This window comes from Microcaecilia unicolor, chromosome 9, assembly GCF_901765095.1.
Source record: "Microcaecilia unicolor chromosome 9, aMicUni1.1, whole genome shotgun sequence".
NCBI classification, from domain to species: domain Eukaryota; kingdom Metazoa; phylum Chordata; class Amphibia; order Gymnophiona; family Siphonopidae; genus Microcaecilia; species Microcaecilia unicolor.
In genome coordinates, this window is record NC_044039.1 from 226,179,578 (window position 1) to 226,202,652 (window position 23,075).

The window sequence follows — 23,075 nt, forward strand, 5'->3', positions numbered from 1 at the left end:
TGGAGTGTGTTTTGCCGTATTTTCATGGTTTAGCATTTATTGTATACATTTCAAGGCAATATATTATTCAGGAGTTCTACATAGAGTTCTACTTTTCTTTCTTCTCTATAATTTTTAGATTGTAAACCGCCTAGACGTACTTTTTGATGGGCGGGATAGTAAATCCTGAAATAAACTTGAAACTTAGCAGTAGACATGATGGCTTGATTTAGCAAGAGCTAATCTTTAATTCCATATGTGATCTGCAGTAGTTTGTGTCATTTATCATACAACTAGCCGTTCAGCCCGTAACAATGGGCTAGTATAGGAGGGAGGGGGGGTTGAAAGGCCCCCCACCCCTCCGCCGAGTTCGCCGCTGCCGCTCCCCCTCCGAGTTCGTCCCCCCCCCCCGGATCCGTCGCCACCCACCTTCCACCCGGTCGGGCCCTCGCTCTGCTATTGAAACAGTGAGGGCACGCAGCACACAGCTCTACTGCTGAGCTGCCGTGGCCTTCCTTCTTCTTCTCTGCCTGTGTCCCGCCCTCGTGTGACGTAACGTCGTCGAGGGCGGGACACAGAGAAGAAGAAGGAAGGCCGACGGCAGCTCAGCAGTAGAGCTGTGTGCTGCATGCCCTCGCTGTTTCAATAGCGGAGCGAGGGCCCGACAGGGTGGAAGGTGGGTGGTGGCGGCGACTCTGGGTGGGGGGAGCGTTTGCGACGGCGGTGTCCCTCGCAAATGCGCAGTAGAGACCCTCTCTGTTCCGCCCTCGTCATCACGTATTGACGCGGGGGCGGGGCAGAGAGGGTCTCTACTGCGCATTTGCGAGTGAGTACGACACTCGCCATTTATATATATTGATACATCTGCTCTAAATTAGTACATGGTATAATAATCAAGCCTTGATGCGCTGCATCCAGATGAGATCCAGGTTTATTTAGCTGCAAACCAGACTTTTGGGGACACTCAAAGACCAGAGTTGCTGAGCCCCCAGATTTTCTAATGTTGGTAGCGCTATAGAAATGATTTATAGTAGTACTGGTAGTTTTGCTAACCCTGCTTTTGTCTTCCTCAGACCTCGGTTGGATCTGCATTTCCTTCAGCGCTTCCTTCGGATTCTAACCATTCTTTTTCCGTACTGGCCATGCCGTAATTCAGTGATGTTCCTGACTCTACTTTTTGTAGCTCTGCTGGGTAAGTCAGCTCCAGGGCTAGTGCCTTTCATTTGCAAGTAAATTTTAAGATGGAAAGAGATGATGGTTAAATTCCATGCAGTAGAAACCAGGCCTTGTAAGAGTGAGACACAAGCATCTGCTCAAGACTTTATTACAGATACCGATCCTAGGGGTAGCCTGTTATTTATTTATTTTAAAAATTTCTATACCACCTATAACTAGGTGGTTTACAATAAACATACACAGTATTCATAACACAAAATTTAAAACAAAACAAACCATAATAAAAATACAACCTTCAAGGTAAAAAAACATACTGAAACGAACAGTTTCGTTTTCAACAATTTCCTAAACTGTGTCACACTGCTACAGTTTCGAAGGTGACCTGGCAATGCATTCCACAATGTTATCTCTGCAGGAACAAAGGCTGTAGCTCGTGTCTCTGCATACCAAAGTTTAATGATTATATCAGTCAAAAGTCTGCTGGGTGGTATGTGAAGGAAATCTGTTTCTCCTTGTTTTCTCCTGTGATGTAGTAGATTTGTGCTGAATTATTTTTTTGTAAAAAAAAAAAAAGAGATTTTTCAAGTAAGACTTAACCAACATAAACATACTTTCTGAGAAGTTCTGAGAGAAGAGGACATGTCTCTGGATAAGTGAACATTACTTTGCTCTGTGCTTTGGTGATTTAAAGATTGGGGATAAAAGAGGAATTGTAGGTTTATTGATAAGACAATTCGAATTTAAAACAAGCAAACTTTATTAGCTAGTTTCCATAGTATAAAACTATTTTCCCTGTAGATTTAAACTTGAACTTTCTGCCACAGCCTACAGCATTAATAGATAACCTCTAGAAGGCACAGCAGGGCCTAACTTAGTGTTCATTAAAAAAAAAGAAAAACTTGCCACAGTGGCAAAAACTCATAGTAACAACTTTTTCAGGTACTACAGAAGCAGAAAGCCTGTGAGGGAATCCATGGGGTCATTAGATCATGAAGGAGCAAAAAGGGCACTTGGGGAGGAGGCCATACTGGAGAGACTGAATGAATTCTTCGTTTTGGTCTTTACGGAAGAAGATGTAAGAGATCGACCTGTACCAGAAATATGTTTTAAGGGTGACGATGAGAACTGAAAGAAAGCTCGGTGAACCTGCAAGACATACTGAGCCAAATCAACATGTTAAAGAGTGATAAATTACCTGGACTAGATGGTATACACCCCAGGATACGGAAAAACATGAAATTGCCGATCTGCTGTTAGTGATCTGTAACCTGTTGTTGAAATTGTCCGTAGTACCTGAAGATTGGATGGTGGCCAGTGTAACATCAACTTTTAAAAAGGGTTCCAGGCGTGTTCCGGTAAGCCTGACTTTAGTGCCAGGAGAAAAAATGGAAACTGTTATAAAGAATAAAAATATGGAACACATGGATAAATATGGTTTAATGGAACAGAGTCAGAATAGGTTCAGCCAAGGGAAGTCTTGCATTACCAATTTGCTTCATTTCTTTGCAGGTGTGAATAAACATGTGGATAAAGCCGGTTGATTTTGAGGCATATTTTCAAAGCACTTTGGGAGGCTAAGTTCCATAGGTTTCTATGGAACTTTGGGAGGCTAAGTGCTTTGAAAATAAGCCTCTTAGGCTATCTAGATTTTCAGAAAGCTTTTGACAAAGCTCCTTATGAGAAGCTCCTGTGAAAACATGGGATAGGAGGCAATGTCCTTTTGTGTATTAGGAATTGGTTATTGGACAGAAAGCAGAAGGTATGGATAAATGGCCATTTTTCTCAATAGGGATCTGAATTGGGACCGGTGCTATTTAACATATTATACAGAAATTCAAAGGACAAGTGAGGTGATTAAATTTGCAGATGAAACAAAACTATTCAAAGTTGTCAAAACAATGCGGACTGTGAAAAATTGCAGGAAGGTCTTTGGAAGACTGGGCATCTAAATGGCAGATGAAATTTTATTTTTTTTTGTTAATGTAAAATTTTTTATTGAATTTATGAAAGTTATACAGACATTTTATGCTCAATACAACTAAACTTGTTGAATCAAACAAATGCTTGTTTTTTTGTGATACAGCAAAAAGGTATTCAACCACATCTTATTGAACAATTCTCTCCTGCCCTCCCCCCTCCCCCTCCCCCCACCCATCCCCATTTACTTTCCCTCTTAGGAATGTTGAATCAGAGCTGCAAAATGAGTCCACAGGTCAGAAGTCAGATCATAGTGTCCTAATCTTGTATCTGTAAGTCTTTCCAACTCTTCCACTCTAGTTCGGTCGGACCCTCCGACCGTTTCCAATGGTTAGCAATGGCCATCTTGGCTGCAGCCAGGCACATTCTTTTAAGACGTCTCTGCCACTTCAGGCCCGTTCTGTTACCCAATCCTAATAGACACCACTTGGGATCACAAGAGAAAGCTTTGCCCGTGTGTGTAGCAATCCTGGCAGCAACTATCTCCTAAAAGGCTTGAAGCCGGTCACAAGACCACCATATGTGTAGAAAAGTTCCCCTTTCCATGCCACAACGCCAACAAACGTTAGAGGATGTAGGGAACATTGCTTGTATTTTTACAGGTGTGTAATACCATCTTGTTAATACTTTACATGCATTTTCCTTCACAAGTACACATAATGAGGCCTTTTAACTTCTCTACATATAGCTTTCTACTCATGCTCAGTTAGTTCCATCTCAAGATCTTGTTCCGGGCGTAGCCATAGGTGGGCCTGGGTGGGCCGGGGCCCACCCATATGGGGCTCAGGCCCACCCAACAGTAGCACACATTTAGCAGTAGCTGGTGGGGATCCCAAGCTTCGCCAGCTGAAGACATCCCCCTGATAGTAATTAAAATGCTGCTCTCCACGATACTGGTACCTGTGCATGCTCAGTTTTCAGCGCATGCCTGCTGCAGACTGCCAAGGTGGAGAGAAGCATTTTCCCACCAGCTCAAATATTTTTTGGGTGGTGGTGGGGAGAACACTTGGTGCCCACCCACTTCTTGCCTTGCCTAGGCCCACCCAAAATCTACTCTCTGGCTACGCCCCAATGTTCCCATTGTTTCATATATGTAAATTTCTGAAATTTAGCCCCTCTAATAAATTTTTACAGGATAGAAATTGTACCCTTTATTTTCCCCATAGAGGCCCAAATATTTTCAAAGTGTTTATAATCATCTGGGTCCTCTCTCAGCAATCCCCTCTGGGACATACAGTGCTTTACCTGTAAGTAAAAGAAGATCTCAGATTCGGGAATAGCATACTTCCTTCATAATTCCTCAAAGGACCTTAATTAACCTACATCTAAAAATGGCCCGAAAGCAAATGAGTCCCTGGATGGCCCATCTTTTAAATACAGGATGTCCAAAACCTACTGTGAAACTAGGATCAGAGCTATCGTGTGCATATGAGGAAGATTGTCCCACTCTCCCATATCTGTTGCGAAGAGAGCACCACAGCCCCAGAAGATGCCGCACAAACGGGTTATTTGAGAGTTGACCATAGGCTGTAGAGGATAAGGAGGCCCATAAGACCGCCCCCAGATCACAGTCCCCTATGTATTCCTGATCCATGTTTGCCGCCACCGTGCACGACTCCTGGCTCCAAGCCGAGATCAGCTTCAATTGTGCCGCCCAGTAGTACCAAAGCATTGTACCTGATCTATTGGGATAATGTGGGAAATAAATAAATAAATTAGTGTGATTGTGTTGGAAGTGTCATCCACCGACCTTACTATCTACTTGTTAAATAAAGTGGGACAAATGATAAGCACAACAGGTGACTTTATGCACTTTGGTGCCTAAAAGAAGTGGCATGATTTCATGGCGGCAGACGCTTAGTATTTTTTACAACTTAAAAATTATATAAAGAAGGGACAAAGAGCTAAAGGACAAACATGAAGGAAACTTTGTTAGAGATACTTTAAAGGAAGCACCCTGGGAGGACAGGCTTACTTTCTAGTTTGTACAAATTGTTATCTTGGAGGGCTGAGAAGAAAGCAAGGTACGTAATAGACTGGGAAAAAGGGTGGGATATATAAAGTTACTGCTTCGTCCCATTTGGAAGAAACCTGCTATAAAGTTCCTTACAGGATGTATATCACTCTGGATAAACTTTCTAAGTGGGGCAAAAGGGACAGGACGCAGTGTTGGAGGGGATCTAGTCAAATTGGGTGGTGTTGGGAGCAAGTTGCTAACATGGTCTGTGAGGTTTGGGGGGATATTTATTGAGATGAGACCTAGGAGATGTTCATTGCATTGTGGGAGTGTAATCTGAATTTACATATGTTTGTTATCTATACAGTTCATATACTTATAGAAACATTGAAAATATTATAGACATCTGATGACATTTGGCATCCTTCTGCCACTCAACTTGCAACTTATTTCAAAGAGAAAGTCTTAGCCTTACGTTCAACATCAGTTAGTAGTATTCCAGCTGTGGACGCATTCTTAGGCTCCTTGCCAAAGTCCGAGGATTTCTGCCCGGCTGATCGTACATAGACCAACTTCAGTGCTCTATTATTTGACAACGTATCCGCTGCCCTAAAAAAGTTCTCTAATAAATACTGCAGACTGGACGTCTGTCCAGACCACCTTTTGAAAGTTGCTCCGAAATGTCTTGTTGAAGATCTGACTTCCTATCTAAACTATATGCTAGAAACTGGGACTTTCCCACCAGACCATGGTAATAGTATACTCACTCCCATACCAGAGAACCTTAACGTTAAATCCGATGTTATTTCCAATTATCGCCCAGTGGCTTCCATACCATTGGTTATCAAATTAATGGAGAATATGGTGAACGTCCAGTTGAATGAATTCCTGACTAGCTTTAACATCCTTCACCATTCGCAGTCAGGTTTCCATACCCATTATAGCACTGAGACAGTACTAGTCACCAGCTTATCAAACTTCAAACAACAGCTATCCATTGGTCGGAAAGTACTTTTGCTTCAATTTGACATGTCAAGCGCCTTCGATATGGTGGACCACGACATACTACTTCATCTTCTTGACTCTTTCAGCGTAGGTGGGTTGGTTCTACGCTGGTTCAAGGGCTTCTTAACCTCCAGATCCTATCGGGTCACCGTGAATTCAACCATCTCTGCTCCATGGACTGCCTCCTGCGGGGTACCCCAGGGTTCGCCCCTCTCTCCAACATTATTTAACATCATGCTGGTACCGTTAGCCACAGCTCTAGCGGACCTTGGCCTCAATCCGTTCATCTACGCCGACGACATAACCATCTACATCCCCTTTCATACCACCGTATCCAAAATAGCTGATCTCATTGACGATAGCTTCTCCACAATCGAATACTGGGCTCAGGTGTTTCGGTTCAAACTTAACAAGGACAAAACCCAATGTATCATACTCTCGTCCCCCCATTGCCCACTCACTGAAAATACTCTTCCAGGTCAAGGCTATGTCTTACCAATTTCCAACAGTTTGCATCTCTTAGGTGTGAATCTGGATGTGCACCTACAGTTAGACAATCACGTGCAACTGGTCTGCAAACGAATGTTTAATGCTATGTGGAGGCTCCAGCGCATTAGATATTTCCTTCCAAGAGAGCTGTTTCGCACCCTTGTGCACTGGCTAGTACTGTCCCACTTTGATTACTGCAGTGGGATTTATGCGGGCTGCAAACTCTCTCTCCTAAAAAAGTTCCAGACAGTCCAGATTGATTTTGGGTGAGAATCGATTCGCACATGCGCAGCCTCTGCGCTACAATCTTCACTGGCTACCTGTACAGGAACGTATCACCTTTAAAGTCTGTGCTTTAACCCATAAAATTATCTATGGGCTTGCCCCGGATTACATGCTTAACTTGATTGACCTTCCACTCAGGAATTCTGTGCCTGCTGCCTGGTCATATCTTCAACTCCACTTTCCAAACTGCAAGGGCGTCAAATACAAGAAGATCTTTTCCTCGTCTTTCCGCTATTGCTGCCCAAAAATGTGGAATGCTCTGCCGAGGCACCTCAAAATGCAAATGGACCACACCCTCTTCAAGAAATTACTGAAGACTTACTTCTTTGTTGCTACCTACTCCCCTTGTTCCCCTGCTGATTAATATTCCCCTTTACGTTCCCCACCCTGCTTAGTTTTCCACTGTTAGTCAATGCTCCCCTTGTTTAACCTTTTTTTTTCCGCTTTATCTGTATCTTCATAATTTGTACTTCCTCCTGATTTTTTGTAAGCCACATTGTGCCTGCATGAGATTGAAGGGGGGCAGACTCAAGAAGAATGTCAGGAAGTATTTTTTCACGGAGAGGGTGGTGGATGCTTGGAATGCCCTCCCGCGGGAGGTGGTGGAGATGAAAACGGTAACAGAATTCAAACATGCGTGGGATAAACATAAAGGAATCCTGTGCAGAAGGAAGGGATCCTCAGGAGCTTAGTCTACAATGGGTGGCAGAGCTGGTGATTGGGAGGCGGGGCTAGTGCTGGGCAGACTTATACGGTCTGGACTGGGGCTGGTGGTTGGGAGGCGGGACTAGTGCTGGGCAGACTTATACAGTCTGTGCCGGGGCTGGTGGTTGGGCGGCGGGGATAGTGCTGGGCAGACTTATACGGTCTGTGCCAGAGCCGGTGGTGGGTGGCAGGGATAGTGCTGGGCAGACTTATACGGTCTGTGCCAGAGCCGGTGGTGGGAGGCAGGGATAGTGCTGGGCAGACTTATACGGTCTGTGCCAGAGCCGGTGGTGGGAGGCAGGGATAGTGCTGGGCAGACTTATACGGTCTGTGCCAGAGCTGGTGGTTGGGAGGCGGGGTTGGTGGTTGGGAGGCGGGGATAGGGCTGGCCAGACTTATACGGTCTGTGCACTGAAGAGGACAGTACAAATAAAAAAGTAGCACATATGAATTTATCTTCTTGGGCAGACTGGATGGACCGTGCAGGTCTTTTTCTGCCGTCATCTACTATATGTTACTATGTGTGGGAAAATGTGGGATATAAATGAACCATAAATAAATAAGTCAGCACCATCACTGCTTACTGGACTATTTGGGATGAATTTGATAGATGGTATAAAAGACACTATAGAGGGGAATGGCTGGATGACTGCGAAGCGAGCAGGTAATATCATAATGAGAATGAACCATTGTGCCTGTACTTCCAAATGGGGGGGGGGGGGGGAATATAATATAATCATAATAAAGCTGAGGGTGTCAAAGGAGTGGAATGTGATTATACAACATTCGGAAAGTGTTTATTTTTCTTTTGCTAGTTTGTTATCTGTATAAGATTGAAAAAACAAAAATTAAAAAAAAAAACCCCATACAAAATATAAAAACAAACAGCAAGTGCCATAAAGCACCAGAGTAAACAATCCAGCCACCTAAGGGGGTAATTGTATAAAACAGATGCTGATTACTGTGATAAATATAGGACATGCCTCGACCGCACCTAACCACCAGAAGGAGCTCTTATGGTGGAAGACTTCTGTAATGACCTGAAGGGAGCCACTAGAAGGTGCTCAGGAGGAGAAGAAGCCTGCTTAGATGGGTAGCGACCACTAGAGGGCATTCTAATGGTGGAGGCCCTTGTGTTATTTTGTAGAAGCCACTAAGGGGAGCCCTGCCTCAACAATATCCCAGTCACAGATAGCTGGGGAGGGAGAGGGGCACAGGTTGCCCTTTTGCTAAGTTGAAAGGGGAAGACCTATGGCAGAAAGTAGGAATAGTTCCCTTCAGAAGGCAAGCCCATTGGAGAAGGTTCTGTACCTTTTCCAGAATATACAGGAGGAGCCCAGAAAGGGTGGGGTTGGTAGGAAGCAGCCCTTTAAAAATGCCTTTCCCCAAGAAGAGAGGAGAAGGGGAAGGAGCCCCCCCCCCAAGAAGAATGAAAGATGTCCAGTGTGACAAAACAGTGGGTTTTAAGCCTGTAAACTGTATTGATTATTTCTTGAAGTGTATTTCTCTAGTTTGGCCGGCAGGTGGTGCATGTTTGTAGTTAAAGCTGTTACAGAGAATTGATGTTTCATGCAGAAAAGAAGTTAACCTGCAGTGTTACATAAGTACATAAGCACTGCCACGCTGGGAAAAGACCAAAGGTCCATCAAGCCCAGCACTTCGTCTCCGACAGCGGCCAATCCAGGCCCCAAGAACCTGGCAAAACCCCCAAATTTAATAACGATCAATGGACTTTTCCTTCAGGAATCTGTCCAGACCCCCTTTAAACTCAGCAAGGCCAGCTGCCGTCACTACCTTCTCCGGCAATGAGTTCCAGAGTCTAACCACGTGCTGAGTAAAGAAAAACTTTCTCCAATTTGTTTTAAACCTACCACATTCTAATTTCATCTTGTGTCCCCTGGTTCTATTATTGTTAGAAAGCGTAAACAAACACTTCACATTTGTCCACTGTACCCCACTCATTATTTTGTAGACCTCTATCATATCACCCTTCAACCGCCTTTTCTCCAGGCTAAAGAGTCCTAGCCTTCTTAACCTCTCCTCATAAGGTAGTCGTCCCATCCCTTTTATCATTTTTGTTGCCCTTCTCTGCACCTTCTCCAATTCCTTTATATCTTTTTTGAGATGAGGCGACCAGAACTGAACACAATACTCTAGGTGCGGTCGCACCATGGAGCGATATAACGGCATTATAACATCCTCATTTTTGTTTTACATCCCTTTTATAATAATACTCAACATTCTGTTCGCCTTCTTAGCCGCCGCAGCACATTGAGCGGAAGATTTCAACGTCCTATCCACGATGACTCCCAGATCCCTTTCTCGGTCCGTAACTCCTAAAGCGGAACCTTGCATGACATAGCCGTAATTCGGGTTCCTCCTTCCCACATGCATCACTTTGCACTTATCAACGTTGAACTTCATCTGCCATTTGGACGCTCAATCCCCCAGTTTCACGAGGTCCTCTTGTAATCTTTCACACTCCTCCCGCGACGAGACGACCCTGGATAACTTTGTGTCATCTGCGAATTTAATTACCTCATTAGTTACTCCCATCTCAAGGTCATTTATAAATATGTTAAAAAGCATCGGTCCCAGCACAGACCCCTGAGGGACCCCACTAACTACCCTTCTCCATCAAGAATAATGACCATTCAACCCTACTCTCTGCTTCTTATCTTTTAACAACTCTTAATCCATGACTCTCCAGTTTCCTTTGGAGTCTTTCATGAGGCACTTTGTCAAACGCCTTCTGAAAATCTAGATATACAATATCGACCGGCTTCCCTTTGTCCACATGTTTGTTCACCCCCTCAAAAAAATGCAGTAGATTTGTGAGGCAAGACTTCCTGTTCACCCCCTCAAAAAAATGCAGTAGATTTGTGAGGCAAGACTTCCCTTCACTAAATCCGTGTTGACTTTGTCTCAGTAGCCCATGCTTTTGTATGTGCTCTGTAATTTTATTCTTAATAATAGCCTCCACCATTTTTCCCGGCACCGACGTCAGACTCACCGGTCTATAATTGTGGCCAGCTACTTTTAAAATTTGCTGTTCTGAGCTCTGATTTGGCCCAGGAGCTCAAATTCAGCCAGGATGTACTGGCATTTTATCCAGTTTTAGCCAGGGAGGAGAGAGAGAAAGATCTGTTTGCTGAGGCCCTGTGAACAGTTATATTTGATAACCTGTGAGCAGCTATGTGTCCTGAACTCCCCATGCACTATTTAGATAGTAAACAAATACTTAGATAGTTTTATAATTCATCCATATTCAGTTACTTGTTATTGTTTGCTGATTGCACCTTTTCTGTTCATTGTTCTAATTTTTCATGACAATAAACATTTTTAGTTTATTGCTGCTGCTTGTCTGGATTGATAAAGAATCCTTGTGGGTTGCTTTCTAGGAGCTGTGGGACTGCTGGAGTGTGGCCCTAGTAACCTAGGCATCACTGGAGATAACTTGAGAGCGGGAGACTCGCCCAGAGGCGGTTTTGACCCAGTCGATGGGAGGAAGGTGCTAGTGTAGAGCACAGGCGGAAGGTTCAGGTGGACCTGACCTGTGCTGGGGATAGACCTTCTAAGTGGCCGCAGGGTAGCCCCAGGTGGGTGGCTAGGCATTTCGTGACACCAAGTAACTGATGACTGGACACCAAAGGAAAGAATCCATAAAGATAGACTGGAACCCCTGGGGCCTGGACCCCAAAGGAGGATCCCTAATGAAAGACAAGGTACTTACCTGAAGTCCAGAATAATGGGGAGGATAAGGAACTTTGATTTGGCCACAATGTGGGGTAACACTGAGCCTTGAAGTAAAACTCTGATATCAACAGCCGGGGGTAGCGGACAGGACTGCACAGTGATGGTGGAGGTTAAAATAGGTGGGAAAATGTGGGATACAAATGCAAGAAATAAATAAATATGGAACTTCAAATAATCTGAATTTTGGCGTAGCATTCGTGCAAGGAGTTCCATTACTTAGAGCTAGAATTTCTTTTTTTGGCGCAGAATTCCGACAGGAGTAACACCATGTCTGATCCAGCACCCAAATGAGGCTCAGCGTTGGTATAATTCCAGACATACCAATCACACGCATTTGGTCCCATTCTCCAGCTCACATGCCAAAGCCCTCTTCTCTCACGCATTGGGAACCCCACCACCCCCAGACCTACCCGAATGATAAGCTGGTGGTCTAGAGTAGGTAAGGCAGCAGCGATCCCACAGTCACTGCTTCCTGTGTGGCTCATTTGTTGCGGTTCTAAAGCCCATTTGTTGCGGTTCTAAATAGTGGCCATGAACTCTCATGACACTACCATGAGAGGTTGCAGCCAATATTTTGAGTCTCAAAGCCGGCATGGGCAGCAGCACTGGGGATTGCTGTTACCCGACTTAGTACCCTAGACCACCAGAAAGGAGCTAGGAGGGAGAGAGGTGCTGCATAGGAGGTCAGGTAGGGAAGAGAGAGATCCAGTGACGGGGGTGAGGAGGAAAGGGTGTGAAGAGGGAAAGAGGTGCTGGATTTTGGGGGTGGAGGTGGGGGAAGGACAAGGAACGAAAGAGGTACTAGGACCTGCAGGGAAAGAAGCAAGAGGAAGAGGTGCTGGTCCTGCAAAGGGGAGACAGGACCGGAGAGAGGGAAGAGAGATGAACACTTGATATGGACCTCTGTGGAGTGGGCTGAGAGAGAGAGAGATACTGGCATGTGGGGGTGGGGAATAGGATACAAAGATGGGAAATGCTCAACATGGCTGGAAGACAGGTGTGATGCTGGGTCATATATATAGGGATCCAGAGAGAAGATGGATGGTGGATATGAAGAGAAAAGAAGTCAACACAATAAGAAAAATTAAATGACCAGGCAACAAATGTAGAAAAGAGAATTTTATTTTCTATTTATTGATTGGAATATGTCAGTTTTTGGAATATGCGTCTGCCAGAACTAGTTTTAGACATGGCTGGGGTCCACGAGAACAACCTCACTAATTGGCCTTGGCGTCTGAAAAAATGTTGACTCATCTACTCACGCCCTGCCCTCAAAGGAAGCCGGAATGGCTGAACCTCCTCAATCAAAGAAAATGGAGCAAAAAAGCCTCTCTCAGATGGTGTCCGTAGCAAAGTCTTTATTCAAATCAGCTTTTTTACTGGACACCATCTGAGAGAGGCTTTTTTTGCTCCATTTTCTTTGCTTGGCGTTTGATCTCCAGTGAGTGTTTACCTTCTGTTGATGTTGAACCTCCTCAATACCCCTAAATGGAATCTAAAACTTTTTATTGGGTAATTTTCAGTGAGGACATATATATGTAAGTTAGGCGAGTTATTATCAAGTTACCCATGGCAATCACAGTATTGTTATCATCTTTTGTTAGTTTGTCTGGCTAATAATCCACATGTTAAGATTCAATCATAATAATAAATATTATTAGGTTACTTTTAGTTACTTGTATTTTTCACTCTGTCATAGCAATTAAATATTGAAATTCCTAAAGATATAGTAAGGCTTCTCTCAACGGACGTTAAAAGCAGAATGCCTTTAAAAAATCTTTGCGATCCTTGTGTTAGACACTTGCCCTGTTAGCTGATGTGTTACGGTACCATCTGTGTACGTAGCTTTCTTTGACGAGTCCCAGAAGACAACCATTTTGTGCATTCATTCCATCTTATGTTACACTTGCATGACACTTCTTTCAAACAGAATACTTAACCCAAAAGAGTTTACAACGAAAAGCTCAAAAATACTGAAAATGCAGTACTCTGTGTGTAATAATACAATACTTATAAAAGCCTCTAGTGATAAAAAAAGAGGATTTCTCTAGTTGAAATGTGTGCTTTATTCTTTCTGTTTCTCACAGAACAACTTGTGATATACCAAGTGGGGGTGATTCCCAGCCAATACTTTGGGGTCCTTGGGCACAGGGACCTGGAGGGATTTAAAAATCTGACGGCGATAGCTGTGATTCTCATCATTACAAACTCCGCAGTAAGCAAGACATATCTCACTTCCTCCAACCATTTGCCTCATTCAACCCTCCCTTTGTACCACCCACTCACTGTTCTCTCCATCCTTGGCCTTGCCTTGCCCTGCCTTCCTTTGTTCTCTTTTATACTACTTTCCTCCCTGCCTGACCTCACACTGCCTTCTTCCCAGCCTGGCCTTACCCTTCTCTCACACTGCCGTCTTTCCAACCTGGCCTTGCCCTCCTCTCACGCTGCCCTCTTTCCAGCCTGGCCTTACCCTTCTCTCACACTGCCGTCTTTCCAACCTGGCCTTGCCCTCCTCTCACGCTGCCCTCTTTCCAGCCTGGCCTTACCCTTCTCTCACGCTGCCCTCTTTCCAGCCTGGCCTCGCCCCTCCCTCTTGCTGTCCTCTTTCCAGCCTGGCCTCGCCCTCCCCTCACGCTACCTTGTTCTCAGCCTTGCACTATCTGCCTTGGGTCATGCTTCTTTCGTACTCTTCTTGGCCAACCCCATGACCCTTTTAAGAGTTCTTAGACTGCCCATCCACCCCCTTATAGTACATTCCTCTGGCATTTCTTCATGTTGTTATCCTTCATACTTTTCCATCTGTGTGCCCTCTAGGTCTTTCCCACCTTCCTGTTACAATTCTGCTGTCTTTCTACCCCCTTACACTGCTGTTTCTTCCCCGCTAGACTGTTGCTTTTGTTTGCTTCAGTGAAACCTGGTCTATTTACAGATACTATATTAAGATCCTTGAGAACTTCCATCTGTGATGCTTGCAGTAAAATCCAATTGTCAAATGAAGGGAGCAATAGATCAATGTGACTGTCCTTTATGAAAACACTAGTAAAACAGGCCCGTTTCTGACACAAATGAAACGGGCGCTAGCAAGGTTTTCCTCGGAGTGTGTATGTTTGAGAGAGTATGTGTGAGGTTGACTGTGTGTGAGAGAGAGAGAGTGAATGTGCGAGTGTGTGTGTGTGACAGAGAGAGAGTGAGACTGCTGGGTGCGAGTGTGTCTCCTCTGCCCCCCTCCAGCCACCCAGCGATTCTCCTCTCTCCCCTGCTCCCCCTCCAGCCACCCAGCGATTCTACTTTTTCCCTTGCCCCCCTCCAGCCACCCACCGATGCTCTTCTCTCCTCTGCCCCCCTCCAGCCACCCTGCGAGTCTCCTCTGTCCCCTGCCCCCCCTCCAGCCACCCAGCGATTGTCCTATCTCCCCTGCCCCCCTTTCAGCCACCCACCGATGCTCTTCTCTCCTCTGCCCCCCCAGCTACCCAGCGAGTCTCCTCTGTCCCCTGCCCCCCCCAAGCCACCCAGCGATTGTCCTATGTCCCCTGCCCCCTTCCAGCCACCCACCGATGCTCTTCTCTCCTTTGCCCCCCCCTCCAGCCACCCAGCGAGTCTCCTCTGTCCCCTGCCCCCCCTCCCGCCACCCAGCGAGTCTCCTCTGTCCCCTGCCCCCCCTCCAGCCACCCAGCAATTGTCCTTTTTCCCTTGCCCCCCCTCCAGCTACCCAGCGAATCTCCTCTCTCCCCTGCCCCCCCCTTCAGCCACCCAGTGATTCTCCTGTCTCCCCTGCTCCCCCTCCAGCCAGCCAACTATTGTCCTATCTCCCCTGCCCCCCCTCCAGCCACCCAGCGATTCTCCTATGTCCCCTGCCCCCCTCCAGGCACCCAGTGATTCTGCTCTCTCCCCTGGCCCCCCTCCAGCCACCCAGCGATTCTCCTTCCCCTTACAGCACCACACCGCCCAAATCTCTGCCCCTCCGCCAACCGCCCAACCTCCGCTGCCGTGCACAGCTCAGCGTGCACGCCCACTGAACGGTAGAGCCAGTCGCCGCTGTGCGCCCGCCCTCCCTCCTGTGGTTGGTCAGTGCTGAGTGTGACGTACCCGGAAGTACGCTGATGTCACTTCAGGAGATGGATATAGCTTTAGGGAGAGCACGAATGCATCAAGGCTTCACTTTCTCAGCTTCAGAATGTTGGAGGTGTGTCTTATTATATAGGATGTCTACTACTAATGGGGCAGAAATGAACCATAATGGGGGGCCTGAAAGTTGCCTTTCTCACCAGGCTCTCTTCTCCTGGCTTACTGTTGGCTTGCGTTCTGAAGGTGGCTAAAAGAGACAAGGTTCTAGTTGCCCTCAAATACAGAGGTATTGACAGGGAGAAACATGCTACTAATTGTTTGGTGCTGGGTTGCTTGGTTTGTCAAGTTGTGTGCCGCTTTGAGGCCTAGTGACTGACATTGAGACAGAAGGGTGAAAGGAGAAGACCAGCCTAGAGTTGCAAATCCCATTCCCCGAGTGAGAAGTGAAGTAGCATTCTTCTGGTTAGAAAGTAGGGTGGAAACCAGAATTCAGATCCTCCACTGCTGTTACTTGTGACCTTAAGGATGTCACTTAACCCTCTGCTTCCTCAGGTACAGAGTTTAGGGCTGAACTTAAATCATGTTGATGCATGTTAGGCCCCATTGACAATAATGGATCTTGTGTTACTATTTACTATGTGCATAATAAATGTGTAAGCCAGAGCTGCCAAGGAGTCCAAATTTTTGAGAGGGAGATTTTAGTACACACCCCAGCCCTGCCCCACTCTGCCTTGGCTCCACCCCCATGACACACCTCAATCCCAGTGCCATTTCAGGAAATATTTTATTTAATAGCCCGCCTAATACCCTTTTCAATTAGCTTTCAGAGGCCAAATCCTCCTGCCACAGGTCAGGTCAGGACAGTATAATGCTGTTATGGTATCCTCTCCTGACCTGTGGAAGGAAGTGCTGGTCTCTGAAGGCTAATCAAAAATGTTTAAAAAATCAGTGAAGGTATCACCTTAGTTTCTGTTTTGTGTTTTATTTGCATGTATTAACCTTCATTAACACAGCTATCACATTTGCACCCTCGCAGTACTCAGTCAAGTAGGAATTTTGGATGTTTGGATATTTGAGTGTTACTCTTGACAATAAAAATATTATAAAAAAAATATATATATTTTCTGTACCTTTGTTGTCTGGCCATTTACTTTTTCTAATTGTGTTGGTTCCAGTCTCTTGATTCTGCTTTCCTTTGTCTTCTCTTAACTCTCTTGCCAGGGTTTCCTGTCCATTTGTCATTTTTCTCTCCTTTTTCCTTTGTTTTCTTCAATTTATTTTTCTGCCTCTCTCTCTGTCCAGATTTAATTCATTCTTACTATCCATTCTTTTATTTCCCTCTTTTTACTTCATCTACCTATGGCTTTTCATCTTTTCCTCACTTTTGTTCTCCCCATGCCCCTTTCTCTTATTCTCCAGTCTTTCACTAACTATATCCTCTTCCCCCTTTCCATCCAGCATCTCCCCTCTTTCTCTCCCCATCCTTCCAGTGTATCCCCCTCTTTCTCTCTGCATCCTTCCATCCAGCGTATCCTCTATCTCTCCCTATCTTTACATCCAGCACCTTCCCTCTTTCTTTCCTACCCTTTCATCTAGTGTCATCCCTCTTTCTCTCCCCATCCTTCCACCCATTACCCTCTCCCAATCCTTTCATGCATTATCTCCCTCTATCTCCCCTTCCTTCTAGACAGTTCTCTCTACCCTTTTCCAGTCAGTATGTCCTCTCTCTCTCTTCCCATCCTTCCAGTGTCTTTCCTCTTTCTCTCCCTACCCTTCCATCCAGCTTCTTCCCTCTTTCTGTCCCTTCTTCCAGCATTTTCCCTCTCTCTTTCTCCTTTAATCCAGCATTTCTCCATCTGACCAGTTTCTCCCCAGTAGTTTCTCTGTCTCCTGCTCTTTTCCATGCCCCCTCTTTTTCTCCCCATCTTCCCACTCCTCTCTTTCTCTCTATACCCCTCTTCCATCCAGCATATTCCCTCTTTCTGCCACCTCCTTCTAGCATTTCTCCTCTTTCTCTCTGAATCTGACCAGCCAGGGTCTCCCCCTTGCTCCCCTTCTTTCTCCCCGGCATCCTTTCTCTCCCCTGCCCTTTTCCCTTTCCCCTCTTTCTCTCCCCATCTCTCTCTCTCTGTACCCTCCAGCATCCTTACTCTTCTTTCTTTCTCTCCCCTCTGCTCTCTCCATTTATTCCTGCCTCCCTCTGGACACTCTTTCCCCCTTCCCTTACCCTTTCCAGCCAGTACCCCATATTTCTTCTCTCCCTCCAGCCCTGTGTTGCAGCAGCAGCACCGGCAAAAGAAAAACAAGCGCGGGGCCGCAGCAGCCTTCAGGCAGGCGCCATCGCCTGTGCTGTCCTCTGCCCCCGCTGGCGTCAATTTCCTGTTCCCGCGGCAGAGGACTGGCAGAGCCGACAGCGCATGCCTGAAGGCTGCTGCGGCCCCACGCTTGTTTTTCTTCTTTTGCTGTGGCTGCCGCTGCTCAAGAGAGAAGCAGTGGCAGCGGTGGAACTCAGCGGGACACTTTCCCGCTTTGGTAGGAGTGTGGGAGATGACCCACCAAAGCGGGAGTCTCCCGCTGAATGCGAGAGACTTGGCAGGTATGGTATGCACATTAGTAAATTGGGCCCTTAGAGTAGAAGTGCTCTGAGGATAAAGAAACAGCTACCATTCCTGAATGTAACTGACCTTGAGATGCCTGTGGAGGGGTGGACCATGGTCCACTTTGCAAAGAATGTGTGGATTCAGAATAGGCTGTTCAGTGCTTTTGAAGGTCCACCAGCCGACTGATGTCCTAAATTGGAGGGGCTGCTGCTGCTGCTATTTACCCTCCTCTTATATTGCTGCACTTTCAAAAGTGTGCTTCCCTCCTGCTCATATTCTGCAATTCACTCTTCCTTTCCCCATAATGTTCTTTCCTGCTCTTTCCTGATATTGTCACCTTCACTCTGTTATAAACTCGTGCAATATTCTAATCTCGCTTGTGTTTTTCTGTCCTGTCCTCCCTCTTAGTCTCTTCTCTTTTTTATCCCTTGCTCACCTTTTTCTCACATATATCTTTTTTTTTTTTTTCTTTCTCCAGCTGAAAAGCTTTGACCAGTTTATCTGTAATCTCATGTATGTGAACTGGAGAAAAGACCTGACTGAATACTTTCATCGCTATTACTTTGAGGGAAAAGTGTATTACATCCTGAATGTGCTCCATAAGGATATCGATAACCCGTAAGTCTTCTCTTCTTTTCTAACAGAATCCATCCAGTCAGTACTGGTGGAGCTTGTCCTCATTCTCTACCCTAATAGGACATCGTTCAGCCTGTAGTAATCCTGTCATTTTTCTAGTGAGCTTTAATATGGTGAACATTCAAATTTGTGAAATATCAAGTTAGGTAACTTTCTGCTCATTGGGTTTACATGTGGCCCAGATGCTCGTCTTACATTGTTACTGCATGTCAAAAGTGACCATTTTGTTCGGTGCAACCTGTGAACTACATTATCCTGCTTATATTCTGTTTTTCATCCTGTTGGACCAATGGGCTGTGCCACCTTTCAAGTAGATGGATGTAGAGAAACTGAACTTTCCAGTGACATCACTGGTATAAGGAGTGGTGCAGCTTGGATTCTGTCAGTATTTCTCGGCCTCCAGCAGATGGTTCAGGTTGAAGTGCCGCAGCAGGATTTTTCTTCAGGCCTAACTACACTGGGCACAGTCCATGCTTTGTGGGTTGAGTGGCCAATGTTGGCTACTTGCCATTGGTCCATGGACCAATGCCCAGATAGAGCAGGAGGGATCTTTACTGTTTCCTCTGCTCCCCACTTCTCTGGAATCTTTGCACTCTGCAGATAGGGAGGTTAGCTTAATTTCCTAGCCTGTGACAGCTAATAAAGTTGTTTAAAAAATCTAATTTCATTGTTAGCAGGTTGAAGGACAGAGCATAAGTCCCAGTGTAGAGCAGAGCAGGGCAGGGTCCAAAAGGTTCCCTCAGTGAGGCAGGTGCCACAGGAAGCTAGAGGGGAAGAGCCAGCTGTTGTTTTCAGGCCTTTGTCTTTGGACTCTCTTCAGCTTTAGTTGGGCCGTTGTCAGCTTACCTGGATTTGGGAAGAACAATGGCCATTTTGGGCTGGCCCACCAGAATTTCATATACCCCAAAGGAGGGGTCAGTCTCCATCTCTCCAGGGGGGGCTACATGGGCCTCTCATCCCTCACTAAGCAAGTTGAATATGGAGCCTTTTTCATGCCCTCTCTGAGTGCTTCTATTGGGACCTTGGGGATCTGCAGAAGTTAGCCTCAGAGGGCAAGAGGAGGTCTCCTGTGGGGGGAACAAAACCCTGGGACTTCCTTGTGGCTCCTAGTGGAATCTTGATACAGTATCATGGTCTTATTCTGCCTGCCTTTTTGCTTGAGGATACCTTGGGGGAGGACGACTTGGATGATGAGCTGAGGGGTGAGTCCTCCAGGTCAGGGAGGTCTTTCTGGTAGATGATAACTCCTCATTAGAGAGGCTGTTCTGGTAGGAGGATTTGTCATCCCTCATTAGTCAGGTGATGGTGGCTCTGCACATCTCATTAGTGATGCAGCATTAGACAGTGGATGGAGATCTGATAGTGGAGGGTGTGAGGAGACCCTTGAAAGCCTTTCCCCTTCATAGAGTCTGTCACAGATGGTTCCAGGAAGTAGGAGTCTTTTGGACTTGTTTCTACAGGATGCAAGGTTGTTGGGCAGGATTTATCCTCTCTCTTGCAAAGATCTGGACAGGCTCTTACAGTTGGTAACAGCAATGATGAAGAAGACTATAATACTCTTGAAGGCAGTTAGGTCATGAAGACTCCCTATGACAAGAAGGTGGAGTTTCTACTAAAGCAGGAATTTGGTGCCTCTGTGCTCGGTGTACAGGCGGCAGTGGTCAGTGAGGTACAGTATATGGAGAGGGCCATATTGCACTGGAGGTCACTTGGTTGGAGCTGAGTGCATTCTTTTTGGCTGTTGTGTTCTGACTTGATTAATATCTGTTCTCACTTGATGGCCTCAGCGGTAGTCACGTGCTGGTAGCATTGGCTCTGCCACTGGTGACCAGATATGGCCTCTAAGCCTTGTTTGAGTAAGCTTCCCTTCAGAGGTTTGTGGTTTAGTGAGGACCTTGAGAAGACCATAACGGCTGCTGTTTAAATTTTTTTTTATTAAACTTGGAAACATTTTCACCTCATACATATCAAAGTTATTAAAATAACAATATGGTTAGCTTATTTCCGTTTAGCTTATGTATATGTAATGGTTACAACTTTATGATAAAAGAAATCAGAGACGCAAACAAAATGGGCACTGTGATAATAATGGGTGACTTCAATTATCCAAATATAGACTGGGTAAATGTAACATCGGGACACGCTATAGAGGTACAATTCCTTGATGAAATCAAGGACAGCTTTATGGAGCAGCTGGTGCAGGAGCCGACGAGAGAAGGAAACATTCTAGACTTGGTCCTTAGTGGAGCACATGATCTGGTGAGGGACGTTATGGTACTGCGGCCGCTTGATAACAGTGATCGTAATATGATTAGTTTTGATATCAACCTTGAAGTAACTATACACAGGAAGTTAAATACGTTAGCGTTTAACTTTAAAAAAGGAGACTATGATAAAATGAGAACGGTTAAAAAAAAACTTAGGGGGCAACTGAGAGGGTAAAAACTGTACAACAGGCATGAACGCTGTTCAAAAATACCATCCTGGAGGTCCAGGCCAAACATTCCGCGAATTAGAAAAGAAAGGCGGAAGTCCAAAAAACAGCTGGCATGGTTGAAAAGTGAGGTGAAGGAAGCTATTAGGGCTAAAAGAAATACCTTCAGAAAATGGAAGAAGGAACCGTCTGAAAATAACAAGAAGCAGCATAAGGAGTGTCAAAGCAAATGCAAGGCGCAGATAAAGAAGGCCAAGAGAGATTACGAAAAAAAAGCATTAGAGGCAAAAAAAACATAGCAAAAAATTTTTTTGGTATATTAAAAGCAGGAAGCCAGCAAAAGAATCAGTTGGGCCGCTGGATGACCGAGGGGTAAAAGGGGTGATCAAGGAAGATAAAGACGTAGCGGAGAGATTGAATGAATTCTTTGCTTCGGTCTTCACCGAGGAAGATTTGGGTGGGATACCAGTGTCGGAAATGGTATTTCAAGCGGACAAGTTGGAGAAACTTACTGACCACGGTAAACCTGGAGGACATAATGGGGGCAGTTCAGCAAACTGAAGAGTAGCAAATCTCCTGGACCGGATGGTATTCATCCTAGAGTACTGATAGAACTGAAAAATGAGCTTGCGGAGCTACTGCTAGTGATATGTAATTTATCCTTAAAATCGAGCGTGGTACTGGAAGATTGGAGGGTGGCCAATGTAACGCCCATTTTTTAAAAAGTTCCAGGGGAGATCCAGGAAATTATAGACTGGTGAGTCTGACGTCGGTGCCGGGGAAAATGGTAGCGGCTATTATTAAAAACAAAATTACAGAGCACATCCGAGGACATGGATTACTGAGACCGAGTCAGCACGGCTTTTGTGTGGGGAAATCTTGCCTGACCAATTTACTTCAGTTCTTTGAAGGAGTAAACAAACATGTGGACAAAGGGGAGCCGGTTGATATTGTGTATCTGGATTTTCAAAAGGCGTTTGACAAGGTACCTCATGAAAGGCTACAGAGGAAATTGGAGGGTCATGGGCTAGGAGGAAATGTCCTATTGTGGATTAAAAACTGGTTGAAGGATAGGAAACAGAGAGTGGAGTTAAATGGGCAGTATTCACAATGGAGAAGGGTAGTTAGTGGGTCCTCAGGGGTCTGTGCTAGGACTGCTACTTTTTAATATATTTATAAATGATTTAGAGATGGGAGTAACTAGCGAGGTAATTAAATTTGCTGATGACACAAAGTTATTCAAAGTCGTTAACTCGCTACAGGATTGTGAAAAATTACAGAAGGACCTTTTGAGACTGGGAGACTGGGCGGCTAAATGGCAGATGACGTTTAATGTGAGCAAGTGCAAGGTGATGCATGTGGGAAAAAAAGAACCCGAATTATAGCTACGTCATGCAGGGTTCCGCGTTAGGAGTTACGGACCAAGAAAGGGATCTGGGTGTCGTCGTCGATAATACACTGAAACCTTCTGCTCAGTGTGCTGCTGCGGCTCGGAAAGCGAATAGAATGTTGGGTATTATTAGGAAAGGTATGGAAAAAAGGTGTGAGGATGTTATAATGCCGTTATATCGCTCCATGGTGCGACCACACCTTGAGTATTGTGTCCAATTCTGGTTGCCGCATTCCAAGAAAGATATAGTGGGATTGGAAAAGGTGCAGCGAAGGGCGACTAAAATGATAGCGGGGATGGGACGACTTCCCTATGAAGAAAGACTAAGGAGGCTAGGGCTTTTCAGCTTGGAGAAGAGACGGCTGAGGGGAGACATGATAGAGGTATATAAAATAATGAGTGGAGTTGAACAGGTGGATGTGAAGCGTCTGTTCACGCTTTCCAAAAATACTAGGACAAGGGGGCATGCGAAGATACGACAGTGTAGTAAATTTAAAACAAATCGGAGAAAAGTTTTCTTCACCCAATGCGTAATTAAACTCTGGAATTCCTTGCCGGGGAACGTGGTGAAGGCGGTTAGCTTGGCAGAGTTTAAAAAAGGGTTAGACGGTTTCCTAAAGG

At 45.5% G+C, this 23,075-nt stretch overlaps 1 protein-coding gene across 2 annotated transcripts in view; it reads left to right on the top strand.

Moving 5' to 3' along the window:
• Positions 1-23,075, top strand: part of ABCD4 (ATP binding cassette subfamily D member 4) — a 118,663-nt gene that overhangs the window by 13,497 nt on the left and 82,091 nt on the right. For both annotated transcript variants that reach the window (XM_030214733.1, XM_030214732.1), the window contains exons 2-4: positions 1,053-1,171; positions 13,417-13,544; positions 18,473-18,612. In XM_030214733.1, the coding sequence (XP_030070593.1) occupies positions 1,138-1,171; positions 13,417-13,544; positions 18,473-18,612 (302 nt within the window). In that variant the 5' untranslated portion in view covers positions 1,053-1,137. The remainder of the gene's footprint in view (positions 1-1,052; positions 1,172-13,416; positions 13,545-18,472; positions 18,613-23,075) is intronic.